General features: G+C 43.1%; 1 protein-coding gene across 2 annotated transcripts in view; it reads right to left on the minus strand.

The window, feature by feature from the left end:
* Positions 1-13,048, minus strand: part of nectin1b (nectin cell adhesion molecule 1b) — a 131,534-nt gene that overhangs the window by 79,244 nt on the left and 39,242 nt on the right. For both annotated transcript variants that reach the window (XM_070906247.1, XM_070906248.1), the window contains exons 2-4: positions 3,777-4,148; positions 1,812-2,111; positions 1,024-1,141 (exon numbers count right to left, since the gene is read on the minus strand). In XM_070906247.1, coding sequence (XP_070762348.1) covers positions 1,024-1,141; positions 1,812-2,111; positions 3,777-4,148 — 790 coding nt within the window. The remainder of the gene's footprint in view (positions 1-1,023; positions 1,142-1,811; positions 2,112-3,776; positions 4,149-13,048) is intronic.

Genomic DNA, 13,048 nt, shown 5'->3' on the forward strand with positions numbered 1-13,048 from the left:
CCCAGCCTTCACCCAGCAATTACAGAACAAATTGCTACATTTATCTCTCAATTTTACCGTATAATACTTTCATTTAAAACCGTGATATGCTCAGAAAAGTTGCTTTATATTCAAAGAGCCGCACCAACTTTTTTTTTATTCTTATTTCGCATCTGACATCAAAACGCAGTGAAATGTTCAATCAGTGCAAATTGCAACAAACAATCCTGCGTTCTAGCTGTTTTCCTTCCATGTCGTGGCATTTGTATTTAAACTGCATCATTTCTGCATGACCAACATTCATGCCATTACTCAAAGCAGATCAAACCCGGGGTTATTTGGCGATTCCCAGAGGCCCTGAAAACATGTTTGTGTCTCTTCTTGCTCATGTATTTGCAGCGATAGTCTCCGAGGCAAAAACACTGATGTCAGCCCTGCGGTATGCCGGCGTAATCCACGGCTCCTGCTCCAGCTTTCAGTTTCAGCCCTCTTCTCTGTGTGTCAGGGACAAACCGCTGCCTTCTGTGCCCTCCAGAGAACACAACAGCACTAACAATGGCGCTTTCTTACCCCTCTACCTGCATGCTGGTCCTCAGACTTCAAAGCAAAACCCCAAAAGCAAAGCAAACGTGTTCTGTTTGCATTTATCTCCCAGTATCTGTGACCATCAGCCAGATAGGGATGTGTGTTGCAGCCGTAATAGGCCCATTGTGCTCTGCCGCGGGTCCAACTCTTATCTTCATTACATGTTTTATAAACAAACAAATAAACGGAGACACATTTCTGGAGAGGATGAAGGAAGTTGGTGTGTTTTTATCTTTGAAGATTACTTTCTTGCATATATATATGCCTTGAAACGAGTGTTGGAAAAGAGCAGACTCCATTCGACCATTCTATAAAATTGCCTTTCTGTGCTTTAGTGAGACCTCCACAAAAACACTTTTTTTTTCCAGTCAGGAATCTAACGTGAGAGAAACAACACGTAGCCATGCTGTCTTGTCTTCTCAGCCTTAAGGGCTTTTGTTAGGGTTTAGTCAGACTCACAGTTTCCACTGGTAGATCGTGACAGGGGGGTTAGCATCAGCCCTGCAGGTCAGCTGAACATTCTGACGGTTCAGGTACCAGTTTCCATCAAAGCCCTCGATCTTCACCTCAGGTTCATCTGCAAGGAAGACAGACTAAGGTCAGCTCATCCCTTCACAACATAATCCAAAAACACTGTTGTATCATTGTCCCTCTGTTGTAACTATTGCTAAAAACCTTTTACAGTTTTAGGTATGTATTTTTTTACATTACTGTATTTAGGGTTGAAAACTGTTTTAAGGTAGAAAAAAAAAAGTACAGTATAATACTACAAAACACACACAAACAGACCTGTTGGAAGGTGTGTAAGAGAATGAAATGTAACAAAAAGCAATGAGCTCCAACAGACTTTCAGTAAAAAGTTGATTAAAGAGTCTGTTTCAGTATTTCTTTTTTCTAAATGAAACAAACTAACAAAAAGTTTGGAAGTTTGTTTTGAATTCAAGAAAAAAAAAATTAAAACTACATTTTCATAGTGGGAGTCTGGTGCCTAGTCAGCAGCTCATTAGCTTTTTTTTCTCTTGACTTTGTACAACTAGAAAAGTTTCTGAGCTGTTTTTGCAAGATGTCCTTGTTTACTGTAAACTATGGTGATCGGTTTACTCTTGCAGCAGATAACAACAACTTTTGGGTTGCGTGAGAACATGAAATCCTGGGGAAAATAAGTTCAAACAAACCTGCTCATTGTGGAAATGTGTAAAAAAAAAAAAGAGCATTAATATGGGAGCTCTAAGAGAGCAGGTTCTTACACTGCACGTTGAGCACCACGCTGTCTGTGATCTTTTCATTTCGGTACGTCACGATACATGTGAGCTTCTGTTTGTGGGTCTCGCGGCTCGGTACCACCACGTAGTTGCTCCGTACTGTCACTGTCCCGTTTTGGTTGCGAGTCTCCTGGAAAGTGGCTTCGCCCTTCAACCTGGTGTCCCATTTGATCACACTTGGGGGCTTCCCATTGGCTGATACACAAGTGGCAACGGTCATCTTGCGTTTCTGGGCCCTGGCCACAATCGTGGGTGTCGTCAAGGTCATACGTGTCATAGGCCGAGCTGTAGAGAAGAAAGGATCAAGCAATCAAATTACTGAAATGTAATTAAAGCTCATTAAACACAGATCTTGTGTTTCTTCTTCCAGCCTCCATATCATTTTAGTGTCTGATTTTGTCTTCTTAACCTACAATCAGCTTTGAAGTAAATTAAACTAAGGGGATGAGAGATGAAAACAGTGTTTTGCTTCTTTCCCTCCTCAAAGCCAAAGCAGTTGTCAAAACTCTCACAGATGTAGAAGCCACTTGCCTACCCAAATGCACAGTCATCCAATTTTAATCCTTTGTGAGTTCCCAATTAGCAATCTACTCTTAGTACATCAAAAGGCAGGCTTGAGCTTGAGCGAATGCACAACTGAAAGAGATAGGCCATGAAGAGGCCTCTTTGAACGCTGCCGGTTGGTTATCTGCACACAGGTTCCTGAACGTTCACTGAGCCGCAGAAGCCTAAAAAGACCTGGGAGGCTCAGTGACACAAAATGGGGACTCTGAGCTGACAAGAAGCACTGGCAACAGGGACTACTTAAGCCAAGTGCTTTTTCTTTTACTGGGACTTAATGGAAAACACACCAACACTTAATTTCTAATTAGATGTCTAATCAGAGTCAGCGCACAACCTTTTCAAAGCTGCCTCTTTCCAAGATAAACGACATCTCAGACACTCCTTTTTTTTCACAGGATGAGATTATTCAAGCCAAATTACACACTCTGAAGTGGCCTTATTGATTTCCGTCTCACCTGCCATTTTTATTGACTGCTCTCTGCAGCAGTTTCCTATTTTATAAAAGCCATATGGGCCAATCTGGGATTGGTGTTAAACAACACACCATCCCCAATCATCACATCATGAATTCGTCAAAATGATTTTGACTTCCACACTGAACGTGGATACTTAACGGCAAAGTCCTCAGTGGAACGAGAACCACCATGTGATGGGTTGGCGGTGCTGTTCACCGATCACAGACTGGGGGTTTTAAGTGTAAACAATGTGGTTATAACAGCAGCTTCAGCAAAGAGAGAAAGAGCATCTGGTTTGAGGTGTTTCAAAGGAACGCAACCTACACACAACAAAGCCTGTAGCAATGTAACATTGAAGAGCAGAGTTGTAAAAGTGTTTTCTTTTAACCTTTCACTAAAAAGGAAGAAGTCAGTTTGACCCTGCGTTATCTGATTCAGAAAAATGTTCTTTTCCTGCCTAAAGTCAAAAAGAAACCAAATTCACGAGACATGTTTTACATCCTTCTAACTATTCATCGGGCCAGCAAGGACGTGTTCAAGGAAATAACTCCTTAACTGATGTTAACTGATTCTTTTTCCGATTTGTTGGGTCATAACACATACTCGATTCACTGCAACAATTACTGCACTTCACGTCTTTGTTCTACAATATGTGGAAGCTTGAAAATGACCAGTTACAGCCAGGGCATACGGAAACCTGGGTACCAAAGTAATCAGGGTGTAGCACTGAATGTAAATGCATTTTCTGATGTCACACAGTAATCCTATTTCTTTCCAGGGTCAAGCCTTTAAAGTTTCTAACTTACAGGGGGCCTTCGTGATCCCTAAAGTCAAAGCTTTTGTCAGTTTTACTTTTATGTTATGAATTCAAACAGAATTATTTGAATTCTGATAATCTCCAAAATGTCACTATTTCTGTACAAGTTCTTACCAAATACAGTGAGGTTGACCATGTTCTCCCGGTTGCCCGCAGGAAATGTGGTATACTCGCAGATGTAGGCAGCTTCATCAGACAGCTGCAGGTTGGAGAACACGATGGTGGTGTCCTCCAGCGAGGGCGTACGATGACGGACCGCTGCTTGCTTGAAGCTGACCCGCTCCTTGAAGGGCTGCAGAACGGACACGCCGAGGGCCGGGTTGGCTATGGCCACGTTCTGTTTGGTGCCGTTTAGGAGCTTCTGCCAGGTGACTTGAGAGATCTTGACTGGCGGGTTACTGTTGATGAAAATGCAGCGCAGTTCCACTTGTGAACCCACAAAGCCGGACTTACTGGAGTCCATCTGTACCATCTGTCCATTGCCAGCTAGAAGACAGAGACAAAAAAATTAATTTAATTACGATTAACAAGTGTCCAAGGCCAAGCAAAGCACCCCAGTCAATAGCAAGTACATGCACTGAAAGTCAAGGAGTCAATTCAACCTCCTAGGTAGTTCATGCACGCACAACACTCGCAGTCAAACTCAGGGATTCAACCACACACTCCCCATATGCTACAGAGGCAACGTCTGCTCCCTATACATCAGCGTAAAGAGTTGGTACATGGTGGTTGCGTGTAAAAGCTGGGGGAGTTATCAACATAATGGGCACATCTATACAACCCTATCTTTGTCCACGAGGATGCTGTTTCTGATGAGATGGAAGGGCCGAGAGAGAGAACCAATGCATCACTAATGAATGAGTACAAGGGCAGTGAGCCGGAGCCAAGTCATCGTCTGCTGTGCTGCCCTCCACCCACCCAGCAACACACTGGCTAGCTCATTGTAATTTTAATTATTTTTTACTCACAAATACTTCAATGACTGCCTGGAGCACCTATTAAAAGAAACAATGTGGAGTCCTGTGTAAGCACTCAAAACAATGAGAACACACACATTAGCTATATAAAAAAACAAAAAACAGCAATTATGCCCCTAACCCCTACTATCTAAGCCTGTGAGGAGTTTGGTAGCAAAAAAAAAAGTCAATTAGCAAGGACGGACCTTCTGTAAACTCGCCTGTGGTTTAGTCTTTCATGCATATGTTTACCGCTTCCTAAACTTTCTCATGCCCATCGGCTTTTTACTTGATGCATCATGTCTACATGCTGGCATCAGCTGTCCCTTACAGCCTTTTATCTAGTGCTGGAACAATTAACTTGATTGACTCTGACGATCAATTCATTTATTACGCAAATAAGCAACATTCTCTACTAAATAATGAATTGATTAATCGAAAAAATGGTCAACAGATGAATCAATACTGAAAATACTGCAGTTCTTCTTTTATCCGGAACAATTCCTGCTCTTGTCCTTCTTTGTTCCTTCAATCTGAGTCTTCAGTGCAGAAAAACAACTACAACTTTCATTTACACCTGATCTGGGGTCTGAAATGACTGCAGTCTGAACATATATGTCATTGAACTGCTGCAGGGCTCCTGCATCCTGTTGTCTTCGACACATCTTTGTTATCTCAGGCTCTGATTTATGTTCCTTTCCAGGTGAAGTCTGATGATGTCCCATTTCCTGGTCCGACAACCCCTAGCTGGGCTTGTATTTACAACCAGCCACAGCTATAATTATCTCCTATGGATAGGCGAGGACCCACAGGAAGAAAGACTGAATTCCTCCGTTAATCACACTAGACTCATAAAGCCACCAGTGAATCAAGTCATAAACAGAGGTAAAATATGTTGTGGCCTCAAGTGGAGGACTGGGGCATATACACATGCGCCACAAACAGAGCGCCTCTTTAACACTTAATAACTGCATCACAATGATGGATAATCGCTGCGTCCAGAGATAACGTTTCCACAGGGGGCTTTATAATGTGTAAGAATACGTGAGAGAGATCCATTTATGTATACACTCACTGGATGCAATATCTGATGCATCTTCAACTATACAGCAATGTAAAGCACAGAGGAGAGAGAGTTCTGTGCGTGCAGGCTGTCAAGCTGTCTGAGCAGCAGCAGCTACTGTTATGAAGATTTTTCTTATAAAAACTGTAAGTAGTCAGCCGAAGGACAACAGGGCACAATACATGTAGAGAGGAGAGAGGAAATAGTTGGCGCAGACTCTGGCTAAGAAGACCATTAAGATGAACAATGTATTTCTTTCCATCTTTCACGGCGGGCGCACAACTCTCAGGTTGAATGGCTTATGCTGGAAAGCAGTGCATTATGAGAGAAAAGCAATTTCTATCCATTGTTATATACTTTCACTCAAGTACAGCCTTCGCTGCCTACATGAAATCACAAAAAACAGAGTGACAACCTTTTGAAGTTACTGAGTGCACATCATCTTTCATTTCCTCCTGGCCACATCAGCAAGACTCTCTCTATAGAGATTTAAACTTGGGGGATTTGACGATGACAGATTGATTTACTAATACAGTTTGACAGGGAGGACTGGCAACCTTGTCATCTGTACCTTGAGAAACACCTGTGTCCTTGTGCACCTCAGGGCAAAGCTTGACTCCATTTTATCACAGCTTAGATTACCAGTTGTGGCAGCTATAGTATGATATTTTTTGAAATAGCAAACACAATTTACTGTGTGACAACACTAGTTAAAGTTTAATCTTAAACTGGAGCGAAGTGGGGGGCTGTGTGTGCAGGGGGGCTGTAAAAACTCATAAATATGTACCTGGCCAGACCTCACCCACTCCAATCCTAAAACAATAGTGGCAGGGGCTGGCTGTGTGAAAAGCTGCAGCCCCTCCCTCCCTCGCTCTGCCCTTCCTCCTTTGAGTCTGATGCTCCTCACTCAGATTGAACCAAATAAACAGCTCACGCAAATGGAAACCAGAGGAATAGGCATAATTACACAGCCACAGAGTCCAAATCCCCTCCGTGAAGGACCAGGGGCGCCCACGGGGACCCCTTTCACTCAAGGACTGGAGGAGTCCTTGGCTGAGCACACAGTAGAGCTGTAATTACAGACTACACCACAGAGCGGCAAAGCCATAGAAGAGCAGAGCCACATACATGCAAGAGGCATTAAGAAGGCAGGTTTTGTGAGTTATGAGAGCCAGTGGTGCAGAAACAGAGGGGGAAAACAGGGGAAGAAAAAAAGATGGGAAAAGTAGTGGAGACACAGAACTGGCGAGAGGGAGAGGGAGACAAAGAGGGAGGCGGAGCTTTAGGGAGATTTGTAGGTGTGCTGTGGGTTTGAGGCTGGCTTGCGTTGTCGCTTGTGCTGCTGCTGCTTTGTTCTCACACTGACAAGAGGGTGACTGGGGGGGGGGGGGGGGGGCAGTCATGCTCTAATACACCTGAGGCAAGACAGTGGAGAGAGGAGCCCTGTTTCTGGAAAGAAAAGCAATAGGACAAACAAACAAAGCGGGAAAGTATGCCCAAGCTGGCAGAATATGAAAAAAAGAAGAGTGATTCACACCAGGTGAGCTGACTTGGATCAAGGGGGACATAAGGGGCACTATTAAAACAGCTGCTGCACCGTCTGGCCCTGCACCGATAGCAAGAGACTCCCAAGGCCGCAGCACAGAACTGTGCACAGAACACTGAACTGTAATAAGATCTGGCCTGTCAAGCAGCAAGGAAAAGCATGTGCTCTGTGTTGTTTGCATATGACGCATCGGACAATGTGCGACGCATGCTGCACCAAAAGCCAGCCAGAAGTTAAAGGAAGAGTGAATGTGTTTAAATCAATCAGACATTTTATTACCCATGTGGGAAAACAAACACGAATATGAAAAACAAGCTTGATTCCTTTCTGTAACATATGAAAAATGAATGAGAAACATGACATTAACATTTAATATTTGCTTTTAGTCTCTGCTGCAGAGAGGAAAAAAACCAACACAAATTAAAATTTGAACACTAAATATACTACATTCATCCATCTGTTTGTTCCCAGATATTCTTCAGTACAATGTAAAACTAGACTTTGCTCTACATATAAAACAATAACAACACCATAAAACCCTAAATTGAAAACCAGGGCGCCGTCCCCTAAAGCCGAGGAAGCTTCTTTTCCATAAAACAACTGCTACTTGGCAGCTCATCTCGCAATGGATATGTAACACTATTGTCTTTTTTTTTTCTTAGCTGAACTGGCCAACAACCAACAATATTTCAAAAGACAATTATTGGCTCGTTTACCATTACTTGGGCCATGCTCATCCAAGAGAAATCCATTTGTGCCTGAGTCAAGTAAAGTTCAGAATAATTCACCTCTAGCTGCTGCAATGTGAGGAAGGCAAAGATTAAATAGGACTCAATGCATATTTTAGAAGAGGCACTCATTAATGTCTTCTATTTAAAGCTGCACCAGGCAACTTGGCTCACTGTCGGTCCCAAATGGCAGTGAGACTTCGCTGTTTGAAGTTTCAAACTTCAAAACCCAGAAAATGTGTAATATGATGTCATTAAACTGCACCCTGCTTGGACCTAAATGTCTTTCTTCTCAGTGGCTTTCAGGGGTGGAGAGAGTGAAGAGTTTCCATTTTCACTGGACCGAGAGTTCGCTTGTCACTTCCTATAGACAGGGAAGACTTCCTGCTTCCGTACAAACCCCACAGTAAAATTTAATTTAGGCAAATAGGTCAAATCTATGACATCTCAGTTTGTAGAGATGCGGCAGTCTCGTCAGCTGCGGCTCCACTTTGAGATTCGAGCAGATAAATCAGGCGTGTTTTGGTATAAACTTCTTGCCAAATGCAGCTTTGAAGCTTATCAAATGAAGGCACATCATCTCTTCATGCTTGATATGCTTTGGATACTCCATTGTTATTTAAGTGGGATGCTGATAGATAAACCATGGCTTGAGCCACTTGGGATAATGACTGTTTAATGTAGTCCCAGTTCCCACGGCAATGGCACAAGCCTCTGGGCTCCCCTATTCATAACCACACATGGGGTGTTTAGGGGGAGTCCAAATCTTCTGTCTCATACACACACACACACACACACACACACACACACACACACACACAAAACCCATCCATTAGTTGCTTATTTATTCCCATGGTGGAACAGTTTTATTCTTTTTTTTGTCAGTCAGTGGCATTTTGGTTCTGTAATCAACAGATAGAAGTGCTTTTCAAGATGCTTTATAAAACAAATGAGGGACAACTGAGAACTATCTCACTGTATTGGAGGCTTTAATACGTCCAGATAGGGCATTTCACTTAGCAGGATCAGCCTTATAATATGTTTAATGTTGGTTTTTGTTGACCATGGCCATTCAGCTTTTTGAGATAGAGCACTATGTGTCAGAGAATTTGTTTTAATCTACACTCAGACGCTATTTGATGGTGCTTCAGCCGGGTCTCTTGGGTAAACAATGGTGTACCTGCCAAAGCAGTTCTCTTTACCCTCTGTCTCCCCAAGCAAACATTCAACTGCAGAGGCAAGCGAAACCTCGCTGGAACAGATGGTTAGTAGACCTGTTCCTAATTTTCCACTATCTGGTTCAAATTTGAAATAGTCTTTTGTACAACACACTCGTTCATTGAGGACAATATAACATCTGCTGCGCTGTAAATGTTAATGATTATCGGGAATATTTATTATGTTAGGCAACTTCCCAATCTGGGATTGCTCCATGAAAGGCGCAGTGCATTTCATTTTAACTATTCCCAATGGCAGGCAGTCTGAGAGAAGGGTAATGACCGAGCACCACAGCACAGTAGTACTGTGTTTTCCACAGGGGTTATAGAATTACAACTTTCAGGTTGGCAGCGCGTAGCATCAGCCAGTCAACCGTACGCACCGATTCTCACCTAATGTAGCTGCATCCATCGTTTCTGAGGCAACACGAGGTTCAGAGCACAAGCCCACACACACATGCCCCTCGAGCAGCTTTAAGGCGTTTCAAATGTCAAGGGGATGCATCAGTTCGCCTGCAACAGAGCTTCTCATCTTATTTCAGCAGGATAATGATTCATCCCTGAATGAAACACTGGAAAACGCAGCTACTCCATTTTGTCATCAGACGATTTCAAAGAACCAAACATAGATGACACAGTGGAGGATATTACGCCCTTATTGGGAGCCCTTACTCTCATTGAATTTAATATATACGGTGGGTAACGGTGCCTGTGGATTTCCTGTAATTAATGCTTTTTTTATTCTGGTCCAACAGCAAATATGCTAGAAGTAATCTGGGATTTTAGTTGTCTTTGACCGCGGCAATGACAAATAAAGCTGGGCCAAAAATAAGGCTTTTGCCCTAGAGAGAGAGAGAGAGAGACAGAGAGAGAGACAGAGAGACAGAGAGAGAGACAGAGAGAGAGAGAGAGAGACAGAGAGAGAGACAGAGAGAGAGACAGAGAGACAGAGAGAGAGAGAGACAGAGAGAGAGAGAGAGACAGAGAGAGAGAGTGTAGCCTGTATTGAGTGTAAACACAGTACCAGAGAGCTCTGACCCTCCTACCTCCCCCTGCAGCTTAACTAAACAAGGCCACCACGGTTTCGGTTCTACGACACAAAATAAACAGCACTGACGTTACTTTGCTAGATGACATCACCCACTGATACCAGATAGCAAGCAACTGTCAGTAAACAAAAGGCCGGTTACAAGTGAAGGGGGAGGCAGGGGGGTCCCCCTACCTGGTAAATGAATGACTGTAAGCCTTACAGTTGTGCTTGTTTGACAGAAACTGAGGGAAAAAACAGGGAACAGATCCAGGTATTGCGAGTGTCAAAGTGTGGTATCAGAAATGAAATGCTGTGGTGTGAGAGCAATAACAGCAAATAATAATATGTTCTATCAGACAGATCTCAAGCAAAGACGCTGGGGAGCACTTACACAGACCAGACAATTAGGCAACAAAGCATCTCCTCCACAGAATGGGCTCAGCGTACACGATGATGTGCGCTGGTTATTTTTCAATAATGCAAAAGTTTCCCTGGGCTTTCAGACGAGGGCAGCTGTTGGACGTCTTAATAGGAAAGAGCTGATCAATAAATAAAAAGGGGGCCAAAGGCGTGCTGCAAAGTGATGCATTATGGTCTCAGACAGGCCGAGCCCCCGAGGCTGCAGGTATAGACTCGGAGCATGGAGAAGTGAAGGGGTGGGGTGGGGTTACATAAATGTGATGTAGAGGATTTCGGGGAGTTATGGGGGAGGGTAAGCAGTAAGAGTGACACGCAGTGGGTCAGACGTGGTGAGCAGATTACAGCACTCAGGATATTAAAGTGGAGGAGAGATGATGCTGCAGGCAACACACCTCCCGTGGAAATTTAAGTATTAGCACAGGGTGACACGGAGGCTATGTCCACATTTCTTTTGACACAGTCGACATCACGGTACAACAACAGAACTGCTGCACGAGCATGCTTCTCCTCATGCCTTTAGGTTAGCGTGTAACCCTGGTGGGAAAGGTCAAAGAGGTTCAGACTGAAATTCTTCCAAATGTAATAGTACAAGGAAAATTAATTTAGATTGACATTTAAAGGTGGACTATGGTTCCCTTAAGCTTGCCTGACATGTCACCTAGGAACACAATACATGCATATAAAGAGCAGATATACAGGTGAGCCTGGGTCTTCAGTACTGGTTGACATCTGCTCACTTAACTTGCATGAATCTTCTGCGGAAACAATCAGTCTTCACTATTTTCTGACATTTTATACATTAAAAATAGTAGAATAGAATAGAATAATTGGTAATAAAAACAATCATTTGTTGTCACCTTAATCACTGCTGGTTGTGACTGTTGCAGTTCAGTGTTAACGCTTTAAAACTATGAGCCACGAACATCTTCACTGAATATGCACTGGACACTGAAGCACACAGGATTATCTATAAGAATGGTTTGGGAGTGGGACATATAGGATGGGGGGGGGTGACTCAGTCTGAGCCAGCACCACAGTGGTACCCTATACCTCTGTTAAGCACTCAGCAAATACACCATGAAACGCATATAAAGTCCTGCCAAGAAGTGGGGAGAAAGAGTCTGGCCCTGAACAACCATGCATGACAAATCCTTCTCTCACACCATCTGTTCCATTGTCCACAAGTAAAGATAAGTCTTGCATAGAGTACAAACACTGAATACTTTCATGTGATAATGGCGGGCACTTGTGTTGGATACATTATAAAACATTAAGATTTCAAAAAATCAAACAACTGTTCAGCTGAAACTGGATGATCAATTATTGGCTGTACATAAGGAACGAAATGGACGTGCGGTGTTGAGACCTTCTGCATGCTCAGTGAAAACACATCAGACGGGTGTAAATCCATACACCCCATGCAAGGTGACCTTTAGAAATACTCAGCGAGAGCACAGAATATCGTTTTTTGGCGTCTGACCTGTGTCGACCTTTGCTGGTGGAGTGTTTTTTTTTGTTGCCTTTTTCTTACAGGCATGTAGGAGGGAGGAACCCTTTGGGGGGTAAATGGGTCCAGTATAAGCAGAGCAGGAAGCACTGTTGCATGACCAGTGGCTTATTAAACCAAGAAAAGAGAGCACGCAATCAATATTTGATTTGAGTCACTTCGGATTTTTTCAGACATTTCCACTCTGCATTATATCGGAACGGCCTCAAAAGATGTCTTGAAAGAAATTAATGTTGTGCATATCATACATTTTTAAAGATGTGTGGAAAAAGAACTGGCTGTCATCAAAGTGCATCTCTAATTGTGGTTGGGACACAAACAGGACAGCAGGGGCAATGTGCACACAGCTCTGCCAGTTGGTGTGATGCACCAAGCTATTGCTGGTGCAGGCCATTTATACAGCAGATCTATTAACATATAGGAGAGGGAATTCACACCCCAGCTGGAGTGGGCAGTGGGCTGAAGCCCCAGTCTGCTATCAATTAACAAGCACACTTAGTATGTGTCGGAGTCATGATCACCATGGGACTCTGACAAATGCTGTGCATTTGCTCAAAACAAGTGTTGTCACAATAGCAATGGGATGGTCTACACCAGCAGCATTGCATGCAAACTGAAAGGAATAAAATCAACTCACCAGTAGCATCAACCTACGACTGTAACGAACCATCTCTGTGCACGTGTACAAGGAATTAAGTACAAATAAAAACGATTATGAATTTTGCCCTGCAGTCACATCATTTAGACATGGATTAGTATCCTGTTTTCACCACTGGAGGAATGAATGTGCACAGTTACTTAAGCTGATACAGATATGCTACACTTATTTTATCCCTAAACATGTCATCTTATCTTGTTATTTAATAATTGTTCACACTGGTAAGGGATGTACATGTTTAATAGGCATTTCTTGCTGCAG

Source organism: Enoplosus armatus, chromosome 5 (genome assembly GCF_043641665.1).
Source record: "Enoplosus armatus isolate fEnoArm2 chromosome 5, fEnoArm2.hap1, whole genome shotgun sequence".
In the NCBI taxonomy this organism is placed as follows: domain Eukaryota; kingdom Metazoa; phylum Chordata; class Actinopteri; order Centrarchiformes; family Enoplosidae; genus Enoplosus; species Enoplosus armatus.